Raw genomic sequence first — 24144 nt, 5'->3', positions numbered from 1 at the left:
ACGAGCACGAGCACGCGGCGTTTGACTCGCTCCGGCTCGCCGCAGCGCGGCGGAAACCCGCGTCCGTTTGACGAACGGAAAGCGAACGGAAGAGTGCCGTGTGCGTGCCCGCGCTTTTAGAATCTGGAACGCGTCGAAAGAGATGCATGTACAAGGGGGTGCACGAAGTAATCTACGCAAAACCGAGTTCCTAGAAAATAAAACTTGAGGTGTTGGAGAAGACTTACTGTAGGTCACAACTAGTCCTGTAGTAGCAGGCGATTGTGTACATTGTTTCAGTGGGTTTTTTCATGGATTTGTTCATGGAGGCAGGTTCGATAGATTAGGGGAATCGCACATGAAAAGAAAGAATCGAAAGAATACGGTTAGAATAATGGCACTTTCGGTGACTGAATTTTGCTCGATAAAGCGATCGTCTCTCGTCGGTTAGTTCCTGGCCGAGTCGTTTAGACTTCGACGACTTTCTTTTCGCATTTCTCTTCTCGTTTTGTTTCATTTTTCTACAAACTCGAACCACTTTTCGGCGATCTTTCTTTCGTTAAAGAGAGAAACCTCCCAAGTGGTGGGTGTTCGGCGACAAGACATTATCGTGGGGTACTGTATATACATGAGAGAGAAGAGAAGGGGGGGGTGGCTGTGGGCTGGGGTCGATACTTGCTGGGTCTAACGGGGTTTTGGTGGTCCAAAAATATTAGTCGCAAGACACGAGGGCGCAGTGAGACAACTATGAAAGTGACAGGGGGTAGTAGCGATAATAAATTTGTAAAGAAAAAAAGAACGAAAGCCTGTCGGCATCGGACAAACGTACCTTCGCCGTTCCTGTACTCCAGGGTGTCGCAGTCGCTCGGCTGTTTCTTGTTGCACTCGTCCGAGGCCCTGCTGCATCGAAACGATCGCATCACATCAATAGAGTCAAATCAGGAACAGAGAAATAAAGATCGGTAGCTCGAACGTTCAATTCGCGCGCGCGGATTGTAACGTCGAGAGCAATTCGTTTACCTTCTGAGAATCAGAACGGTCATGATGATGATGATCACCAGGAGAACGACCACGGCCACGATAGCCCCGGCTATGATTCTCACTTGCATGTTGTCGTCCTCTCCTACGTAGTCTGCAAACGAAAACGAGACGCGTCCCGTTCAACTGATCGAGGACAAGACGATCGCGACTATTCGACGCCGATAATCACCTAGACCCATGGCGTGGGGCGTCTTTTTGAACACCACCGGCGTGTACTCGCCCCAACCGCGCGTCGTCTTCGCCCGCACCTGTATCGCGTAGTCCGTCGATGGTTTTAGGCCCTTGAACGTCGCCGAGAGTTCCGAGGTCTGGATCACGGTGGCGTTGGTAGCGTCGTCGTAGCGCGGATAACACCTCACTGAAAACGAATCTTTCGCTCGGTCTTTCGATTTCGATAAATACACCAACGATCGTTTACGCGATACAACCGAAATCGATCCTTTCGTTTCTACTAGCATGAAAAGGAACACATCTGCGTCCCCCGTACGAAAGTCGTTCGATGCAAACGTAGAACGATATCGGTCAGAGTACTCGAAGAGAGAAAGATCCAATCGATCTCGACGATGTTGGCGTGCACAGTTAGTATCGTAAAATATAAGAAAAGGTAGTTGTTTTTTTTTATCTTCGCGACGTTTCGAAAGGTGTTCCAGGTGCGATTGTCACGTTTCGTCTCACCTTCGTATCTCTCCACCAGATCGCTGTCTCCGCCGATCTCGGTCACGGGGGCATCCCAACTGATGCTCAGCTCGGAACTCTTGACGCTGGTGATTCTCACGTTGCTCACCAAGCTCGGTACGCTGGCCTCCGTGGTGACGGTGATGTCCACGTACTCGGACTTGCCGGCCAGCGTCGACACCCCGTTCTCGGCGAACACTTGAAATCGATAGGTCGTAACCGCGTTTAGGCCCGTTATCGTGATCTTCGTGTCGTTGAAGATATCCTGCTCGGGACAAGAATCGATGAGACCTTTTTCGTCAACGTGGAAACGAGGAAAAGTGGACCGGTTGGACGACTTACGGCGTTGGGAATGTATTTTACGCCCATGCTGCAGGCGTCGCAGACCACCCTGTAGGTGGTGTCGGTTCTGCCACCCAACATGTGCGGTGCGTTCCAAGAGAGAATCACGGTGGACTGGTCCACGAAGTTCACCGTTAAATTCTGCGGCGCCGACGGGGGTTCTGTAATTCGAGAAGAAACCGTTAAACGGTATCGTCGAGGCGTCACGAGTCGGCTGCTGTCTTTCGAGCTAAAAATGCTGTTTGACTTCAACTCGACCGATAGCAACAACGCGTCCGAGCAAGGGCGCAGCATCGCGACCGACGCGAGCGGACGATTCCCTTTTCGATCGTAACTTTTCAGCTCGTCGGACAGCGGGCAACTGGCGCAACTGGCGCGACTGGCGCAACTGACGTTATCGACGCGACTCTCGGCGCGTCAGCGGTACACTAGAGAGTCTCTCCCCGTTACTCACGCGTGCAAGGCATCTTCTTCGGGTCCTTCTCCGCTCTGAAGTAACCGGGGTTGCATCGGCATTCCGTGAATCCGTAATCGGAGGACTTGCTGTGCGCCGGGCACGGTTCGCAGCCGTGCGATCCGGCCTCGTGTTTGAATTTACCGATCGGGCACTCGATGCAGGCTTGTTTCTCGACGTCGGCCTGGTATCCCGGTTTGCAGTGGCAACCGCCGTTCGGTAGGTACCATTTTCCGTCACCCTTGCAGAGGAAGGTGGGCTCCACGAAATCGTTCACCACGGCGTTGTCCACGCAGGTGCCGATGGTTTGCTCGATCAACGCGACCTCGCGGCCCGTCGGCGTGGCCGGGAAATGGGCAAAGTTCACCGAGATCTCCGGGCAGCTGATGTAGTAGACCTTGATCGCCAGGATGGATATGCAGGCGCCCTGGTCGCGGAACGCGAAGTACACGCCCTTCTTCGTCACCGGGATCGACTTCACCTCCGTGTTTATCATCACCTCGGTGTTCGTGTTGAACCTTCCCTCGCCGGCAGCGATACGACCTGGGAATCGAACGCGCGAGCGTTGTCGCGGTCAGTTACACGGTACACGGATAAGGAGGGAAGACGGTCGGGGGTTAAAGAGTTTCGGGAGTTTCGGGGAGCTTACCGATCAACTTGTAACTGTCGGTCTCCCATGGCGGCGGTTCCTTGGTCGCCGCGTCGAACTCGTAGTAGAGCAGACTGAAAGTTTCCTTGCAGCTGAGCGCGTGTCCCGGGAACAACGAGCAGTCACGGGTCGTGAATTTGATTTCTATGTACACGCGGTTCGCCGGTCCCCTGTCGATGAACGGCGTCCACAGCCAATTGTTCACGTTGCTGTACGCGACGTCGCAGACGACGTAGCTCCGCCAATTGATGCCCTTGTCGAAGTTCGTGAACGACTCTTCCACCCACTGCAATCAAACGAGAGAACACGGGACGATCTTAATTTCGTGCGATTCGCTCGTTGACCGCGGAAAAAGAAACGCCGCGAGCGTCGCGTTCGTGGTACGCGGCTGTCCAACCGTCCGCCCGCCCGCGGCTCCGAATCGACCGCGATAAGATAAACGCGGTTTAAACGAGGCCGGGGATCCCCTTTCGGGACACGGCTAGGAGACTCGGCTGTTTGCCTTCGGATTACGCGAGATTCCACCGAGTCAGCATCTACGAAATCAGCTTTTCTCGAACCCCTCGACTCCGCGGGCGGCGAGTTTCCGCGCCGAAGGAGGAGAGTTCTTCCGCTCGGCGCTTCAAGGTCTTTCTATCGATCTCACCGCTCCAACCCCCCGGTAACGCGACGATATTTACAGAAACAACGAAGACGGATTACCGTCTCCGGATTTCGAGCGTCCGAAGAATCCGAGACGGACGACGCGAAGGGTCCACGCAGCCCGGCTCGCCGTGAAGATTTATTCCAACGGGGGGGAGGGCTCGGACCGGATAGAGACGCTTTTCGATCTCTATCGGATCGATCGTCGGTCCAGCAGCTAGAAAGAGAAGGAAAGAAACGGAGGGTTCGGCGTCGTGGTCCGTGTCCGATCCGAGGAACCACTTGTCCGTCGACGTTGGACGCGGTATCCTCCCTCGGCAAATGACGAGGCGGAGTGGTCAGGTCGTCGACTTGCGACAAACAGACCGCAAGGAATTACCGGCGCGCGTTACCATTAGTTTTATTGCCCCCCTCGGCTCGGGCTCGTCCCGAGAGAAACCGCAAAAAGTTCCGACCGAGCAAGAAGGACCCGTCGTCGTCCTCCTCGTCGCCGTCGTCGTCGTCCTCCTCGTCGTCCTCGTCCTCGTCCTCGTCCTCGTCCTCGTCCTCGTCGACAGACTTCTCTCGTTCTCGTCTCTATTCTCTTTCTCCTTCGATACTCGCGAAGGACCCGCGTAGCTAAGGACAAAAACCCGCCGGACGGAGAAGACCGGGCTTCTTACCCAGAAGATTTTCTTGCGGACGTGTTTCCGGCAGGGAGGCCGCGATAAATTCAACCGTACGGTTACTCGGTAGCGCAAAGAGATTATTACGGGAACGAGCGGGCCTCGTGGACGAAAAAAAAAAAAAAAGAAAAGAAACAGGTGAAACGAGTCGTCTCGAAGAGACGAAGGGCTCGACGATCGGAAAAACTCGGGCGAAATTCGCGCGACGTTAATTAGACCCTTTCGCGCATCGCGAGTCGAAGTGGAGCGCGAACCAGACCGTCGAACGAACGAAGAAAACTCACGGAGATGTTATTTCGACGCCTCGACCGTAGCTTTATCGTCTGGGAAATTGCGTTAGGACGATAAATTCCGCCCCCGTTTCTCATTCTCTCTCTCGTGGTCCCTTTCGCCGCGTTCGTCCACCGTCGTTCTTTCGCCGGGGCCTTCCGAGCTGCCGCGAAGCGAAAAAAGACAGAGTACGCGCGTCGTTAACGCCACGGAATTTAATTGGATCCCGCCGAGACGTCCTCTTTTAACGCGCCGCGTCAATTTTTCGGCGAGCCGGATTTCCCAACGGCGCGACCCTCCCGTGAAATTACTCATCGGTAGCGAAAAAGAAAAAGAGACTCGGCCCTCCGGTGTACAACCGTAGCAATTGATCCGAGTCGGCGACGATTTCCCTCGCAACGCGACGTACAAACGTAACCCGCACTACCTGCTACTTTTCTTCTTAACGCGCGAGGAAAACTGGGAAACGAGATTGAATTTTTCCGCTCGAACATCGCGTCAAGAGTCGCGTCCGTTTCGTTTCTGACTCGCGTCTCGGGGAAACGAAGAAACGTGCGCGCGTAATTTTAATTCCTTATGCTCTGTTCACGCGTTTTGGAACACTCTGTATACACCACCATTTTTACGCGATAAGAACGTTTCTCTTTAACCCTTGCGTCCATAACCGAGTACCCGCGAATTCCTGCTCGAACGAATCGAACGCGTAGCAACAATTTCAGTTTCCGCGATTATCTTTTCGCCCTTTCACGATCGATCGGTATAAAAAGTTCGAGCGAAAAATAACGCTCGATTACAAAATCGCCGAACCCTTGCCACAATGGAATTTCACGCTTTTGTAGCAATTTGGTACGGATTTGAATGGATTCTGGAACGTTTTAAGGTTTATTCGTTTCGACGGTAGGAACACGCGCGAGCAGCGACCAACAAACGATAAACGAGCTCCCATACGCAGCGTATGGACCGTGTTAAATTCTAGTTTACCGAAACCGTGTACACGAGTCTTCTGCGAATCTAACAATAGACGGGCAGCTTTTCCCTTACAGGGCCAGGACAAAATTTACGCGGCGCGTTCCTTCGATGCCGGCTAAATATGGCACGAAATTGTGGCGTATACGCGATTGCAATAATTATTATCCGCCGTCTGATGAAATTTACGTTGGGAAAGTTGTGGTCGAACGCGAGAGAAAAATCAAGGAGAACGGGTCGCGGAGTCGTAAATAAACTAATAAATATATCCCGATCGAGTATTCCGAAGAATTTATCCATTAAATATTCCTATACTTCTGTCTATAGTTCGCTCGACTATAGCTTTCGTTGTGTACGTACACAGGTATCGAGGAAACGTATAATAAGTTCGCAACCATCGTACCGGAAACCTTTCGCGTATATTTTTATTCCGCGAACGTAACTCGATGGAAAATTGTCCAAAGAAAGGGGAGAGGTTTCGTTACGTTTCGACGAGAATAAAATTGTTGAACGAAAGGATCAAGGCGTTCAAGAATACGAACGATTTTTCGAATTTCTCGCAGGCGACGGAGAACGATCTCTGCAAGACCGAGAGACTTTCGTAGCGTTCGAGTTGGCGTAATTTTTCTTAGAAATTAAGAAAGGTGCGGATAAAATGGCAGAATTTTTGTTCGAAATATTTATGCGAGCAAAGTGAAATTCCAAGTTCGTTCGAAGTCAAGTGTGGTTACTTCTCCGGTCGTTTTAACGCGAACGGAGCATATCGAGTTTAAAGAGTTCAACGTCTGTTCTACGAAGGCTAATTTTTGCCTGGCAAATGGTGTAATTCCTTGTCCAAGAAAGCCATAGAACGCTTCACCGGCAATTTTATTCTCTGCGCTTTCATTAATATCGATGAGTACGATTCCTTGGATTTCTTTCGTCGCGTGGCAAACTTCAAAAGACATTTCATCGCGTTTCGTCGCGTTTGAACGAGGTCTCGAGCAACGAATCGCAACAGCGTTCCGTGCAACGAGGGCGGGTGTTTCTCGTCCATTGATAAAGAAATTACAATCGTTGCGGAGGCAAATTTCCCCGTTGTTTCCACGAATAAAAACGGAACCGAGCGTTACTCCCGACCGCGAGGAGCCGTCATCGATCGCGACGAGCGGAAACGAACCATTGTCGCGTCGTTTACGCAACGAGGACGTATTCCGCGCGCGATTAATGTATTTTTCGCGCGCGAACGAATCGCCCGATCGATGGTAGGAGGGAAAAAAAAAAAAAAAAAAAAAAAAACCGAGGGGAATTTCTTTCGGGCGATTCGCCTATCGGTGTCCGAGTTCCGGGCGCGCTTTCGAGCGTCGCATGGAGATTTTTAATGAAATTAATTACATCGGTTAACGCGTTTCGCGCCTCGGGTTCGTTAGCGCGCCGCATGTGAGATTAGCACCGGCGCCGGCCAATTTCGCTTTTTATCGCGCGGAGGGCCGAATTCGCAGCATTTCGGTGGTTCTGTCCACCAATTAGCCACGATCGATCGATCGATCGATCAACGGGACGCGACGCGACCCGTCCGCTTCGAGGATCCTGTTTACGAAATCGACCGGGATAATAGAGAGCGCGGCGCTCGCTCAAACGATCGCGAGAAATATTTCGCGGCGTTCGCTCAAAATTCGCGCGATGGTTCTCGACGATCGTCGAAACGTTCCTCTTACCGATTCCCGATGAAAAGCTCCCGACGAAAAGATTATTCTCAGCTGGCCGGAAACTCGAGAACCAGCAACGGGAATACCGCGCGGAACGTCGACCCGATCGAAAGAAACCGGCGATCGGTGGTAAGAGAAGGAAGAAGGGGGGAAAAAATGGTGGTTATCCCGTCCGCGATGGATTCCGCGGTCTTGTTCCCGGAAAACGATGAAATTCAGTCGCCCGGCGATAAATTGTAACGCGTTACGCTGAAAGAGGCATCGAGGTATCGATTTGTCGGGAACACGAGCATCCCTGGCCGCAGCCTGGGTAGACGGACGACCGGTCTCGTCGGTTCGCCGTTTTCTATTTCCTCGCGGATCAGCCGCGCCGGTAAATAGATATGAACCGCTGGTTTCGAAATAAAGCCAATAAGCTCCGCGACCGAGCGAGGATTGGCGAAGATGGGCGAGGATGGTCGAGAAGACGCGAAGGAGAGGTTACGCGAGCTCTCTCTCTCTCTTCCTCGTTCTTATTCCGTGACTGTGTAGTCCTAGCGACGAAGCTCTCTCTCTCTCTCTCTCTCTCTCAATCTCGAGTTCTCGAGCTCTCTCTCCGTCTCTCGGCGTTATATCGCCACCATAATCGCAATTCCGATGGTGTAGCCTCGAACGTGGAGGGTGTGGAGGGACGTTCGTGGGAAGACTTAGGGGGTTGCGCAGGGTGGACGAACTTTCAGTCTAGCGGAGGGTTCGCGGATCTTAATATATATCGAGCTCTCGTGCCCTCTCGCACCCCCACGGGCTTGGGGTTAGCTGCACGTAGCCTCTTCCTTCTAGGTACGCGCGCATCGCGTTCTACCGGCCGTTTCACAGGAACCTACCACCTCGGGCGCTAGCTAGCGCGCGAGTACGCGATTGGCAGAATCGCGAAAGTTAAATTAACTCCGGGGGCAAGTTGCACGAACGAGGTTGGGGATTCGATCGAGAGCCGCGCACCACCGCGTCTCGTTCGACCTTAGGGAAGACCGCTTCTTTCTTCTCTTTTCTTTTCCTTTTCTTTTCCTTTTCTTTTCTATTTCTTTTCCTTTTTTTCTACCGCCAACGACTACGGAGCCACTTTGCAGTCGATATTACTTACGCGATCATCGTTACACGGCCCGTCTGTGTTTACTCGAGACGATCGCGTAATCGAGTCTTTTTAATTCCGTATCCGGTATTACGAAGCTCCACTTTCCATTAGATCGTTCCAGCCGATCGATAATTACGACGAGCTCCATTTTTAGAAGATTCTTCGCGTTCACGGGGTACGTACACGATCCTCAGTTGGCGGGAATGGTCGTTTCGCGGGCACGGGCGCCCGCCGATGCCCCCGGCGAAGAATCGGCGAGGATCGACATTGGCCTGGCAACTGGTCCAAGGTGAAACATCCAGGGGCCGATTTACAAATTAACGGAACGCCAATGAGAGTTAACTTTCCTCGTTTCGTCTCGATATACCATTTTCTTCGAAAATTCTATTTGCACGTAAAGTCTTGAACGTTGTTGTCGCTTGTTTTGTAATTTTATCTCATTTCCGCTCAAATGCTTCCAAGATGCTGTACTCTGTTACACGAAGAACGTCGTGGAACTCTTCACGGCCGATTCAATTGTCTCGATCGAATCTTTACTAATGTGAACAACCTTGGAGATTTTTTAAACTTTTTCGTACTCCCGCAACATTCGGGCGGGATCTCTGGAAAATTTTAACCTCCCACGAGGAACTCGCGCAGTGAATTTCCTTCATATTTCATTAATCTTACGTTTTATCACTCTTCGTTACCATCTTGTACCATCCGCATGATTTTCCGCGCGTTAATAAATCGAATCGAAACATCGACGTTCCCGCTATTTTTTACCGTATTTTTACGAGAGCTATGTCTATCGACTCGCCAATTATTCCCGATGAGAATGAATCCAAACACGACCTCGTTCCGAGTATTTTTAATCGTAACCGTTTTTGAAAATCTCTCGACCGCGTGCGCGGTGAAAATTGTTCGGATACGGTCGCGTTTGAAGTTATCGTCATCGGGGAAACCCCGCCCACGCGTCGAGGACACCTTCGCGATAGATACGACGCGAAATAGGAAAGTTTTTGTACCCGGTACGTCGCTTCGAAGTTCGCTCGATCGAGTTTTAAATCCACGGTCGCTCGGGCTGAAAAAAAATCAAGCGGAAACGACTCCTGTTCGCGAATCCCTAACGCAAACTCGATCTTCGAACGGAACGCTACTTTAGGAGGGAAACAGTGTCGTACTTTATTTTACCTTTCCGGCCGTTACGTCGTTATTCGTTGCTCAATTTATGTTACTCTTGCGCGGCACTGGGTCTTAGATCGTATTTACTTAGATGTATTCCTTTCGAATAATATTCCAAGCAACTTTGCACGCTTCAATTTCGAGCGTTCCGTAGTAGCGAGCGAGACGAAGATATTGAATAAATATCGACGACGGAAGTCCATGTGTCGAGACACGAGAGTCGTGCGAATCGTTCCACGCGGGATCGATGATCGTTCTCGAGAATCACGGATGAATTCTCGCAACAACGATCTCGATCTCTGTATCAAAATTCCGAACGATTTCCGCGACTGGTAACGTTTATTCTTTCGAATTCGATATTTACGCGCAAAAGTTAAATTCTACCCGCTGCACAGCCGTTTTCGAGTAAAATCAACCGGTCGATCGAACGTTTCAATTTCGAGAATAATAAATCGACGCTCGTCTCGCGATCGGTGTCGAATTTCATTCGATTCCATCGACGAGATCGACTCGCGTTACGTACACTTTGCAGCCTGCAATTGTAAACAGTTTATCCACGACTTGTAACAACATCGTACGCGAATCTGGAGCAGTAAGAGTTTTCGCGAAAAGCAGTAATTGTGCAAACGAAGTAATTGTTCACCGAAACGCGATTACGCTCTAAAGGAAAATCTTTGTAATTTTCCCACCGATTTCGTTCCAATTGGTTCGTGTCGACGATGAAAAATTTCGAAAAAAGTCATCGCGGTGAACGCGCCGAGCGAGAGACTCGCTGTTGTACGCGACCGAATCTTTTATTACCATGGTATTCGCTCGACGAACGCGTTGGAAAATTTTCGAAAAAATTGTGAAACGCGTTTTTTAAAAAAAAAACGTTCGAGCTTTCACCACGTTTTGCGCGTTCCTTTGAGTATTGTTCACGCGTATTCGCGGTACACCTTCTTCGAACGACACTCGTGCCCCGAAATTGTGTTTCGTGCCCGAAGAAAGGCCCGTGGTCCTGAAAACTGCCCGATCGGGCATCGAATTTGCTACGATCCTCCCTGTTTCGATTCTCCGTTAAATAGCTCCGATTTCTCGACCACTTTTCACCGATTAATTTCGATGCGTTCTCGCTCCGATTTCCGAATGGTCGATTCTCTCCACTTCCCCGTAATCGTCGCGCCTCGTACCACCGCCATTTTCAATTAAAAGTATTCTCAAAGCACCGCTCCGATCGACTAAATATTTCAACCGCGCGACGTCGATTCTCGAATTTCCATCCAGTTTTAGATCACGGTGGAGCGTATACCGGTTCCGTTTCGCGGTATCCAATAACGTCCTTCGCGCGTGTGATACACGTCACGCTGTCAGTTCGATACCTTAGATCACGGCCTATTAATTGCAAAACTTGACAACAATGGCGCAGCATTATCACGGATCTCGTCCTACCTATCCCATAGAACCCGGCGGGTCATGACTTTCGATATGTATCCTTCTTTCCCCGCCATTCGTTCTGGCTCGCACCGAGTTCCATAAGACTCCATCCTGGCTCTCTTATTATTCAGTGCCTACGTAGCCGAATTACTTACTGTCAGTCGTTACTCTTCTTCGCGTATGTACGCCGACAATATGTAAATGATTAACATTTACAACCCATCCGTCGCCTCTTCTGCTTAAACGCGAAATTGAATACGATCTATCTGGTTTTGCTGGCCGGTCTGCGTTCCGTACGCCATTACGATCGAAATCTCCACCCTGTGAAAACTCACAGGTTCGCGTTCGATTCGACACCCTCTGGTCCCGGTGTGAACTTCTTTATCGCGGTTATTTCCCTGCGAAACCGATTCAAAACCCTTGGCCTCGTTAACGAGATCAGAATTTCGGACTTTGCGTTTTCCTAAGCTCCAGGTTCTTCTGTTCGGGTTCAACCCCGGTATCGAGAGCTTCTCGTTGTTCCTCCGACGATAATCTTCGCGTTGGACCGTGCCGATACCGCTCGTTATCCTTGTCTAACCGAACAACTTGCGCGGTCGAGTGGAAATTTCCGGTGGAAAAATTTGTTCGTTTCGCGGGCCAAAATTCGTACGTCGAATCTGGTCGTGGATCGACTCTGGAACACCTCGTAGAATAGATTCCAAAGAGCAACGATTCACAGATCGCAAGAACAATTTTCTTATACCGTTCCAAGTCCTGTAACTCGAAAAGTCGGTGTCTCTCGAAGCGAGCACGTTTCCGTAGCAACGATTTCTTTCTTTTACGATCTCTCGTGTCTCCAGTCCGGTCATTTAACTCTGGAACGCTCTGTATATTGTATCAGGGCGGTTCTTGTTTCGTTGTCTCGCCCAGGCGCGGTAAAAAAATAATTCGAGTAAAATACGAGCACGATCGTATAATCGGCGAACTCGCCTCGTGGGCATCCCGACACGAAATTGCGTCGCTGAAATTGTTCGGTGGTTATATTTTTTTTGTTTATCCACCGATATGTAGACGATCGACCGATACGACCCTTCGAAGGAAGGCCGCGTTCGATCGTAACGGTTCTTTCGACCGTTTTAATCGAACCAACGAACCAAGGGGGCATTAAAGGACTGTTTACGTAGCAGCCGGTAAAGAGAGGACCATAGAAATTTTTTAGTACGTCATTCGGAGCAACGGCCGTGCCATTTACGTTACACGCATTGTTTTACGCGTGAAACTTCGATGCTCGTGAAACGCGTTTTGTCGTTATCCGATCGAGCTCGTATTTCCACGGGATTATTTCCCGACGCGGTGTTCCACGCTACGAGACGGAAAAAATTACGAGGTCAACGACGAAGAACCACCCTGTCGTAGATCCTCTCTTATCGTATTCTCGTTGCGTTGTTCTCGATGCTGAATTGATAACAACCTACGTCTCCGTACCTTGTCGTTACACCGTGAACGTGTACCCGCACCGTTGCCCGTACGCGAGTATCGAGATGTTTATTCCGCATGGGAAAATTCCGAAAAAAAAGAAAAAAGAAAAAAGAAAAAAGAAACGTCGCAAATTTAACGAGGGACTCCGACCAATTTCATTTCACTCGGTATTTCACGACGTAAAGCGGGCACGAATCGAACGAAACGACGGATTTATGATAAAAATCGAATTTTTATTTCACCCGTACCTACGTATAAGGTTATTCTCATCGATACGACCGCCATCGTTTCGCGACGACGAGTTCGGTATTCCGGGTGTCGGTCGGTATTTTCTGAAATTTCGTTCGAAACGCTTTGTAAACGTTTTCACGGGTCTGCTTTCGACTTTTCTCCCATTCCTCGCACTCCGCGTTCAGAGTTTGTCCCATATTTTCTCTATGGGATTAAGGTCGCGCGATCGCAGCGGTGCGCAACTTTTCGTTCGTTATTATTTCCCAACTCTTGTAAACAGTTTCGCAAATATTCGTCGCATCCGGGGCGTCGTTATCGCGTAGAGATACGAAATTTTTACCGATCAAAGTTTCGCCACTGGACACCACGCAATTTTCTAGTATATTATTCCAATGTACGGTTCTCTTTTACAAGTACCGTCAATTTTGATCGAATCGCCGGTTTTATCGCCACTGGTATAACTTTGTATCATCGTGAAAGCTTCTCCGTGTTTTACGAGTTCACCGAAGTAAAGAAACGAAGTTCTTTGAGAATTTTTTTAAATTTCGACTCATCGGTTCGCAATACGTTCTTTCGTTCTACCGTTCAATTTCGTCGCGTTCGATCCCATTATTCCGGTAACTTTTCCTCGTTTCGTTTCCTTGGAAACGATTTTTTAACGCAATCTCCGAAGTGGCTTCTTCGCCGTAGTTAAAGAAATCGGTGCGTCTCGACTATCGTTGATTTCGCGTGCCAATTCCAGAAGAGATATTCGTTCGTTCCGTTGGTTCGTGGAAAACGATCTACCTCGATAACGGTCTTCCACGAGCGAAGACTTCCGACGGAAGACACGGAAATTCCAATTTTTTCCGCTATTTCTCCCATCGAATAGCCTTCTTCCAATGACGCGCCGATCCTCGAACCTTCTTCTTTCACCGATAATTCTTTCGCTTTGTTCGCCACGGTGATCGAACGAAACTAAATTCCAACGAACGACCTCGGAGACACGGATCTTTCCCTCCATTCTGGCGAATAAAAAATATTTCAGCGAGTCCAGCTCGAAGGAATATTCGAAACGGAAACGTTCGCCCTTTGTCCGTACGGCAATCCAACGTGAAAGGTTCCGCGAGTAAAATGTAACCAATTTACGAATCGCGCGTAAACGAACCCGCGTCTCGCTAAAAACTTGAAAACGAGTAGAAACTATCGATCCGGGTTGAACGTCGCATTTTGTAAAAGTATCGATTTTTGCGTCCAATCTCCTAGTACAATCGATCTCTTCCGAATCAACTTTGGAGAACAGAAGAAAAATTTGTGCACTTCCTACTCGAAGTGTTCAATGTCGTTTAAAAACGAAAAAGTTCCGTTCGAATGCTCCTACCGCGGAACCGAGACTCGAAGAATGTACAATTGCACGAATTCGTATTTGCGTATCACATCGCTCCGTAATCGTATGGTAATTAATTCTAACATTGCTCACCCGTTTATCGATTTCTTCGACCGGTTGATTCTTTCGTGACTCACGCGTCGTACTCCGTTAAAATCGAGTCGGTAATATCCTCCGTTTCTCCTCGTGTGCCAACGAATACCTCGTTCCTCGGATTACTACCCCGTGTAATAAATAACCAAATAAAACACAGACGGTTGTTTCGATACTTGGGCGGTGAGTATTGTTCGGTTCTCCGCGGTCGTAGAACGGTCGTTACGGTCACGTTTGGTCGTTGAACGACCGCTCGGTGAATCTCCAAGGCGAAAGAACGCAATGGGAACGTTAACGTCTTCGTTCGCGACGAAACTACGTTCACGGTCCGTCGCGAATACGCCCCCGGTCTGTCTCGAAACCGTAGGAAACGTTTCATCCGATAAAGTTATACGGTGCGGTCTGTATATCCAGCGGATTAGTCCCGAAATATTAGATGGCGAAAGAACAGAGGGAGAGACGAGTCGATTCCTTGGAGGAAGTCGATGGAAGAGGTAGGTAGGTGGTAGTCGGTGCGCGTGGACGAAGAAGGGCGCATATGTGCGTACCGACGCGGGAGCACCCTTCGGTACGAGGGTGGTTCGCGTCGGTCGCCAATCGCGAACTCGATGCAACCGTTTTATTCGGCACCCTCGGCCCGATACGGTAACGCCCCCCTCTACCCTCCACCCTCTACCCCCTACTCCCGTCCCCACACCCGCGCGGGGCTAAAACGGACGGAAAGACCATTTAAGGAACATTTTCACGGGTCTCGGGCGTTAACCGAGATTTTTCTCTCGATCGGGATACGTCGCGTACGAGGAAAGGGAGGAAACACCGGGCCCGAGCGAACGAGGGAGGAATCGCGCGCGATCGGGTGAGAATTTATTCCCGGATTATTCCTCGCCGGGGGATCTCCCGCGTTCTACCCGGATAGGACAAATCGTTCTCTTTCTACGGATCGAAACGTTGCGAGGCAATTTCCAACCGTCGGATTTACGATCGGGAGATCGACTCACGGCCAAACGGGATCCTCGGCGAAAAATTCGATCACGAGCGTCTACGCCCCCTCTCGTTGCCGTTTCGATACCGTGGCGCGTGCAAACAAAAATCGTAGATAATCGCGTCGACGAACTTTGAACGAAACAAAAATCGTCTCCGGTGACCGCGCGTGTAACAATCTCCGTTTCATCCAGACCAGTGGCGTTGTCCGCTGCGCGCGAAGATTCGTTCGTTCGCAAACTACGATTTACGTTTGTCTCGGTGGACGAATCGGTTGGTTCGAGGATCACGCGTAGAACGCAGGAATATACTCTCATTGAATAAAGTTTCATCTGTTCGTCGATTTACCAGTGAAGACTCATCGATTTCCGGAGAAAAGTAAACGTTGCGCGTATAAATTGACGAAGAAAGATTACGAAAGATCGTTCCGCTGGTAAATTTAGCTAAAGATACGTTAAAAGAATCGAGAGAGAGAGAGAGAGTGTTTATCTGTCATTGTGCAAAGCAGAATTGAAGAAGAAAGATTACGAAGGATCGTTCTGCTGGTAAATTTAGCTAAAGATACCTTAAAAGAATCGAAAGAGAATTTATCTGTCATTGTGCAAAGCAGAATTGAAGAAAAAAGATAACGAAGGATCGTTCGACTGGTAAATTTAGCTAAAGACACATCGAAAACGTCGAGAGACCGAGTATTCATCGAAACGCAAATACAGAGAATAGTATCAGAATGAAAGAAATGTATCTCTTTGGGACGAAAGAGTAACTTTCTCAAGATAAAGGAAATATCAAAGTTCGATTTAATTATCCACAGTAAGCGATGAGTTGCACCGCGATCGGAAAGGGATTCGTCTGCGATGGAATTCGCTCGAGGATCGCGACGAGGACTCGCGCTCGCGTCCATCGATAGCCGTAACGAGCCCCAACCGGCGTCGTAATATTTCGAGTTAGCTCGGCGTGTCGTCAGTGTCGCGTGTCGGAAGGGCTGAACGCGCCAATGACCGTCGCCCCTGACGAGACGGCACGTCACGTCGTAACGAGGAGGGCTGCTCGGCGACGCGGGGGCTGAAAACTCGACCGCGCCAGACTTTCCTCGCAAGCTTCGACTTTTCGACGAACCCTTACTCGTTCTTACGGTTGATACCGTCTGAGGCTTCCGGGTCTGTAAGCCGCGTTATCGGAACGCGCGTCCAAAACGACGCGAACCGAGACCCGAGCGCACGGATGGATCGAGCCGCCGGGGGACACCGACCGTGCCCGTCGTTTACGTTTCGTCCACCAACCAACCAAAGATTCGTAAAACCGGTCGAACCGGTGTCGCTGGCTACCAACGAGATCCAAATTTCTATTTCTCCTCGTGTCTCGGCGGCGTGGTTTCCTCCGAGTCCGAGCACGCTCCGTTTTCGGTCGTTTGTTTACTCGTTGTTAACCGAGTACGGAGAACGAGGGACGGTGGGGACCGTGGAGGAGGGACGAAAAGGGCAGACCATCCGCGAACGTTTATGCGAATTATCGAGGAAATCAACCGATGCAAGAGTATTGCACGTGGTTCAGAATCAATGGGAATAAATTGTAATTAAAAACAATCCAAACGAGGTTCGGTTCAAACGGTGCGATCTCTCGCCCGGACGATCTCGTTTTACCTCGAATACTTTACTGGTAGCCCATAGATACCGCCTTCTTCCGTGTCAAGAAAGCCAGAGAAAGCTTCTACGGGCAATTTCATTCCGTATTTTTGCTAATCTATAAATTTCATTCGTAGGTCGCGATCCAACCGGGTCTCGCGCAACGAATCGCAACAACCTTGTGCACCGGGTAGGCAAACCAAGCGCAAGTTCGATGGTACGATTGTTTTATTCCCGATTGATCGTGCTCGTCGAGAAAGATACTCGAAACGACGGTCGTAGATTCGGTGACGCTTATCGAGAGATGGATAGAGACGAATCTTGGAAATTTACCTCGCGCTTTCTCGAAAACGTCGCGATACGATCTGGTCGAGGATTCCGTGCTCGACGAGCCGGTGGCGAAGAATCTCAATAGGCGATGTTTTCGAGTTTCGAAAACGCCTGGTTGGGAATCCGAGGGAACCGGAGACCGAGTTTCTTAGCGCGAGCTTAACGATCGTTTTCCTCGAGACGCTCGGCTCACTCCGCGCCAGGTGCGAGCCGCGTGTCGCGTGTTCGTATTTACGCGGAGTGTTCGCGAATCGGAGTTGCTCGCACCCGGAAGCTCGAAACTGTATCGAACCGGCGAGGAAGCCGCGAATACCGGAGCGAACTATCTTTCTCGGGTTCCTTTTCCAACGAGGAATCCGTCCGTCCGTCCGTCCGTCCGTTGATTCTCGAAAACGCGCGCGGACCGTTTCGGAACGCGATTTACTCCGACGTCGGAAACGAAGGAGGCAACGCGCTCCGGACGGACAGCCCGAGCCAATAAAAGGAGCCGGCCGGCAACAAGAACGAGACTCGGCGAGATCCAGCGGCGCGCGAGTAGCGTGGAGTTCGGGAGTGTGAATGGAGTCTGGTCCAAAGATACACCGAGCGATATCCCGGTGCTATTTCGAGTCGGGCGGCGAGTGTCGGCGCGTAAGGGGCGTAGCCAGGCAATGATCGCGGAGCAGACGGGCCGGCGCGTCGTTTACGGCCTCGGTGATCGAATCGTGGATCGGCGTCCTCGATCGTCAATTTTTCTCCTCTCGTTCGACGCCCTCCCCCTTCTCGTCGATGCCATCGCCGACGACGACGAGGGGTTAGGGGATGCGCGCTCCCGGAACCGATTTTATGCTAATTCCAAAGGGAGAGGAAAACGCTCGCGTTCCGTTCTCCCTGTCGCGACCTACGAGCAAAAGAGAAACACCGCTTGCCGCGATCGTCGCGAATTAGCCGAGCTCGGGGGGAATCGGGACCACCGTCGGGGGTTGGCTTTAATATCGAAGGACCCGTGCGCTCGGGGCCCTCGACGCACGCCCCTGGAGCTGTCAGTTTGACGCATCGCAGTCGCAGGAATCCATTATACAGTCAATTACTCGTCGTGACAGGGAACGCGCACACGGACGAGGCGTTCGACCGACGCCCTCCGGTGCGCTCCGCGAGTCATCGACGCGTCCGCGCGACACCACGGTTCGATCGCGACGCAAAGCCTCGCGGCTCGCGCTCGACTTCGTACGAAGACGCGCCGCGCCGAAACTTTCCGTTCGGTGAGACCGAGTCGCGATCGGCTAAATCGGGCGAGCGCAGAAATTTCCACGAGGAAGAACGAAACGGAACGCGACCGAGCGAGACGGTGGACTTTTAAACGCGTCGAGAGCGACACGGTATCCGCGCAAGGGCGCGGCATCGCGACCGATGCGAGCCGACGACGATCTCCCTTTACTCTGTGACGCTTCAGCTCGCAGGTCACCGGGCAACCGGTGCAACTGACGTTACCGACGCAACGTCTCGCGCGTCACTGGCACACGAAATCTCTGCGCTTCGCACCGAATGCGTTCGAGGAACGTCTCGACGGAACGTCTCGATGGATTTCGACGACTCTCGAAGAGTCGCGTAATTTTCGCGACGAGGCTGCGCGGCAGGTTGCGCGCAGCGAGTCGGAACCCTCGATCGAACCTCGTTAACCGTTCGAACCGGTTAACGGCGGCGTTCGTTGCGCGCGGTCGCTCCGGTAGACGCGATATTTGGATAATAATCGAGTCCTCGGGTCGGTACACGAGCCGTATAATGGCCGTCCAGATGGTACGCGGCGCAACAACGATCTTCACCTGCCGGCGAACGGCTTTCCTACGACCATTGTTCGGGCCCCGTTCCCCCTCCATCGTCGCGACCTTTGACGCCCCGAGTTATTTCTCCGAGATTGCCTTTCGATTCGGCGAAATATCAACGCGAGACCACCGTCTCCCGGATTATCGAATTAAAAATACAATTTCTCGGCCAGCCGAGCGTTCACCGAACGTTCACCGAACGTTCACCGAGCTCGAACGTTTATCCAGGAGCACCGCTCGACGAACGTTGTCCTCTTGGAAGATATCGCCGGCGCGGTAAAAAATCCCGCGGAAGGGGAAGAAAAGAAAACCGAACGAAGTTGGGAAAGATCGACACCGACGACGCGAGAAGAACCACCGGTTCGTCCCTTTCCCCGTTTTCTCGGCCCCGGAGAAATTGAGTTTCCGAGTTCGCTTTTCCCCGGGGGTGGCGGTCCCGTGGCCCGTTCGACGCGACGGGCTACCACCTTTATCGTCGTAATGAAACTGTGCTTATGATAATCCAACAATGGAACAATGCGGGTAACGACCGAGGGTACGCTTCGGTCACAATGGCCCGCGGCTATGCGCTCTCACCTAGGAAGAAAGCCAACGAGAGGAGAGGAGAGAAGGTGGCTCGGAGGGTCTCGTCTCTCCTTCGGGTTTCGGCTTCCGAATCTTAATTAGGAATTTCACGAGGGCTCGAGCGCCGGTCCCGCGCCGCGTCCTCGATCCGAGGAAACGGAAGAGGGTACCACCGTCGAAAAAGAAAAAGCAGAAAAAGAAAACCGAAAAAGAAAAAAAAAGAAGAAGAAGAAGAAGAAGAAGAAGGAAAAAAAAAATGAAAAGAGAAGACGTCGTCTCGGCACCCCTGTCCGATCGTTGCGCGGATAAGCTCTTTGGAGATAGCGCGATCGCAGCGGGGGAAACGAGAAAGGGTTCCACCCGCCGTTCCTCTTTTTTCTACCAACGTTCCTCCGGCGTGCCCGCGAACGGAAGACCCGTTCTTCGACTCTATAGAAAACTCGAGGAAGATCGTTCGGAGAAACGAGATCGTTAAATTACTCGGTACCCCTCCGTGGCCAGGGTGGTTCGCGGATCCGCGGGACGATTCCGCGAACGGGGGGACCGTTTACCGAATTGCCGTGGAAAAAGTTCGCGGAGGAAAACATCGTTGCGCGACTCGACGCGGAAAACGTCGCGTGCCCCTAGTTCGAGAAATTGTGGATATCTCGCTGCGAGGAAGAGTCTTCGTTCGAGGGAAACATCGGGAGGGTAATTTCTCAAGGATTGACGCGAGATTCCAGCTGCGTTCGCGAAGAAACGCGTTTCGAATTCCGTGGCGCGCGTTATCCGTGGCCAGCGTCGTTTCTTTCCGTTCCACGCGCACGTACGCGATCGATTTCGCGAACTTTTCCGTTTCCACGTTCATCGGTTCCCTCGAGATACGCACGAGGTGTACCACCACATTCTCGGTGTACCGTAATCGATCGGTGATTCGAACATCGAGAGGCAAACACCGTTCTCGAGGAACGCGTACGCATTTTCGTCACGGCGGCTGCTTCCACGAACGGAGGGGTTAAGGGGGTTGAAGCTCGTTCGTCGCGGCCGTAGAGAGCACACCGGACAACGGACGAGACGCGGCGAGTTTTTGCCGGGAAGAAGACGGACAGGATCGAAGAAATTTCTCGATCGGGCGAGGTGTACTCCGCGAAAGGCCCCGTTCCACCCACGGCTTCCGGTCCCCGGAGCGCGTTACGGATTCCTCGAGCATCGTTGCTCTCCCGCGGCGGTTTCCCTCGGGAGCTGCAATTTCCGTCCTCCGGAACGGACGCGAAAGTTCCGGGCAACTTTTCGAGGAGATTAATTCGAAAATCGATCGCGCCCGGTGACGGTGGCTCGCGGTCGAAATCGAGACGAAGAAACTTTCGATTCTCCGCGCGAGGCCTCGGAGGAAGTCGACCATTCCGTCGAAACGTTCCTCGTCGACGTTTCCACTTCCGGTCGCGGTCCGCGTTTACGGCCGTTCGATCGAGAAACGTCTCTCGATGGTTCTCTTCGGGCGAACGGACTCACTCGGCTCGAAACTTTCCGCTTTCGAGACGAACTCCGCTCGAAAGGAAAGAGCTCTCTCGAGATCTTCGATTCGAGTTCTTTCGCGGAATTCGATGGGAAATCGTAGTCGCGGAGGGAGCTTTCGACCGGAAGCTCGTCGGGCGATACGCGGGCGTCCACGGCCGATGGAAGAGGGAACGCGAGCCCCGGCGCTCGACGACTCGCGTCGATAAACAGAGTCTCTTCTAACGACGCGACCGGATGACAGATATACGGGGATCCGGAGGCACGCGAAACGGAAAGAGAAAACGAACGACCGAGGGACAAAGAGGACGGAGAAGCCGAGAAGAAAAAGCACGGGGGGGAGTGGAGAGCCGAAGAAGGTTGCAGAAGAAAAGGACGAGGAGCAGGAGGGGAGCAGAAGGACGAAAGAGGAGGGAAGAGGCAGGATCGGACGAGGAGAACGGACGAGCAGCCAACGGCCTGCAGAAGCCCCGAAGGCCGTTCGCACGAATACCAGTCTTTCCATTAGTACTCGAACGGAGAAGCCCCGGCCGATGCACGATCGATACTCGTAGATCCGATCTCGCTCGGCCCTCGTCCAATCGCGATCGTGGACCACCGCGAGATACGAGGCGAGCGCGTGTCTCCTACGAGCCGGCCGCGAGGACCGATTCGCCTCCAGGACGTTGCGAACCGCGTCGCGGAATTCGGTGTTCGAGATTCGACGGGAAAATCGCTACTCGAGAACGGTCGACCGCGCTACGAGGAAAAGAGGGCAATTACGGACCGGCGAAAGCGGGACACGGTTCCTCGAAATACCGAGCGGACGGTAGTTTCCACTCCGCCTCGCCGGATTCTCTCTCGTTCCCGGTTCCACTCTACCCACTTTCCATCCGCCGCCTCCTCTCGGGAGGCTCGGAATATTAATGTCCCTCATATTTTATAGAACCACTCGCGGGGCACGCCGTCCTCTCTCTCTCTCTCTCTCTCTCTCTCTCTCTCTCTCTCTCTCTCTCTCTCTCTCTCGCGGTGTGCGTGCCGTCCTCTTCCCCCGCTTCCACAGGACTAAAAATATATGTACGTAGGGTGTGCGCGAGCACGGTAGATCCTTATCCGCGGGGACAATGACAAAACGAGCAAAGGTCGAAATACCTAGAGAAGTTAATTCGGTTGTCGGTTCGCGGCTCCTCTTCGCTTTCTCTCTCTCTCTCTCTCTCTCTGGTTTCGTACGCCAGCCGGCGGCCTTATCGAGCTCGACTTTTTATTTTTCGCCCGATTTCTCCGACCCGGGTCCCTTTTCTCCCCGGTCCCGTATCCCGTAGATAATTTTAACGAGCGCTACATTTTTCTCTGGGAAATGACCCCTTCGCGGATTAGGAGTTGCCGGGGAACAGAGAAAGAGAGAAAGAGAGAACGAGAAACGGAGAGAGGACAGAGAGAGAGAGAAACAGCGGCAGGGTGGACGCGACGATCGCTCGCAGAGGGTACTTTCGAGCTCTTTTAGCGACCACCGGCTCCCGCTGCTTCTTCTCGTCCTCTTCTTTTGTCCGGGCTCGAAACAACGCGTCGTCCGAACCTACGGGAATACACCCGAGCGGATAAATCACTCTCGCTCGGGAGAGAACAATTTATTACCCGGCGATGTACGCGCGAGCGCGAGCGAGCGAGCGCCTTTACTCCGAATCGTGGAATTAATTCCTCCCCGCGATCGTCGATGCCTCGCGCGCCGATTCCGACGGTTTCTCTCGTCTCTTATCGCGGCCATCGAGATTTTCGGCGCTTCCTCGACCGACCGCGGTAACGCGAGATTCTCGAGGACCGACTCCTCCGATTTCGTCCGATAACGCGCCAAAGAAGAGCGTCGAAACCGAGAACGACCCGAAACACCCGTATCCCGAGAACCTCGAAGATATCTACGCTCGACCAGCGAGTCAACGATATTTGTACAAATTTCCACAAGGCTCTCGATACCGTTGCTCTTCTCTCCTGAAACTTTCCTCCCTCGGTGGCAGTTTTCTTTCCCAAGGACTTTCGGCTCGAAAGTTTCCGCGTCGAATCCGCCTCGGGTTCCTCGACCGGGTTGTTCCCCGTCGTTTAACTCCGTCCGTTAACGGCGCCGCGTTTCGTCGCGAGCGACTTTTGCGAAACGTCGACGATTCGAGCTTCCAGGAATTTTCCCGATCGAACGAATCTTGCGTTCTTGCAACCGGTACTCGCGACACTTTGCGTATTTTCAACCCGCGCGGATCAACGCAAGCACGCACGTCGAGTAGTTCAGTCAAGTCGTAAAGGAAGAAGCAAAGACGTTAAACGCGTGGCATCTGAATCGGTTCTTTCCCTTTTATGGTAAATTTATCTCCATTCGACCGAACGAGCCGAGAACCAGATCCGTTATTCTCCCCTCACGGGTCCTTGACACTGGAACTACCAAGGGTTTCGAACACTCTTTCTTTTTTTAAATTACTCGTCAACGGTGTCTCGCCTACGATGTTCGTGGACAATTATCAAACTGGACGGGTAACGATACTCGTGAATCGATTCACCTCGTCTCAGTCTCATTTCGAAGGTACGTGTACGATTCCAGAGTCGATAGCAGAGTAGGTTAACGATGTAAACAAACGTCGGAGGAGAGCGCGTCCTACGAGGGGTCACATTTGACCCGTTTCCTCGATCGTCCGCGATCCCACTCGATCTTCCCTCTCTCCGTCCTTCTCCCCGAGACGGTAAGATACAGAGAGGTCGTTTCTCGTTCGGATGAGCGGCGAGGTTCGCGGGTGTCGTTGATTGCGTTCCTGGCGTCCGTCCGACACGCGTCCCTCGCCGCGTTTCCCCCTTCGGCCGGGGTTCGACGAGTCGGAACGCGCCGAGGTTTTCCAAATTGACTTTCGTCCCGAGCATCGTCCACGTCCCCTCCTCTTTTCCTTTCCTGCTGGTTCGCGCGGAGACTTCGGTATGCGCGTCTCGTTCCGAAGGAAAACTCGGGGAACGGTCCTTATTTCGGGGCGACAATGGCCAGGGATGAATCATCGATCCGAGCGTACGTGCCGTACGCGGATACGGCGCGGTTCTAGGTGTGCGTTCGCGCGGGCAATGGCTGCGATAGCTAGCGGGGGTTGGTTCTTTCTCGTGGTGGCTGGCGCGAGGTCCTTTGAGGGGTTG

The 24144-nt window shown here is 52.0% G+C and overlaps 1 protein-coding gene across 10 annotated transcripts in view; it reads right to left on the bottom strand.

Annotated features, from left to right (window-relative positions):
* The window catches only part of Eph (Eph receptor tyrosine kinase), an 87592-nt gene that overhangs the window by 15294 nt on the left and 48154 nt on the right, over positions 1-24144 (bottom strand). For 4 of the 10 annotated variants that reach the window (XM_076327703.1, XM_076327701.1, XM_076327705.1 and 1 more), the window contains exons 3-10: positions 3141-3426; positions 2492-3034; positions 2038-2198; positions 1696-1960; positions 1190-1378; positions 1000-1111; positions 809-879; positions 228-245 (exon numbers count right to left, since the gene is read on the bottom strand). In XM_076327703.1, the coding sequence (XP_076183818.1) occupies positions 228-245; positions 809-879; positions 1000-1111; positions 1190-1378; positions 1696-1960; positions 2038-2198; positions 2492-3034; positions 3141-3426 (1645 nt within the window). The remainder of the gene's footprint in view (positions 1-227; positions 246-808; positions 880-999; positions 1112-1189; positions 1379-1695; positions 1961-2037; positions 2199-2491; positions 3035-3140; positions 3427-24144) is intronic. The other 6 variants (XM_076327704.1, XM_076327709.1, XM_076327706.1 and 3 more) reach the window with 3 other exon arrangements.

This window comes from Ptiloglossa arizonensis, chromosome 2 (genome assembly GCF_051014685.1).
Source record: "Ptiloglossa arizonensis isolate GNS036 chromosome 2, iyPtiAriz1_principal, whole genome shotgun sequence".
NCBI classification, from domain to species: Eukaryota; Metazoa; Arthropoda; class Insecta; order Hymenoptera; family Colletidae; genus Ptiloglossa; species Ptiloglossa arizonensis.
The sequence above is the reverse complement of the archived record's forward strand: the minus strand, read 5'-3'. Positions and strand labels throughout refer to the sequence as shown.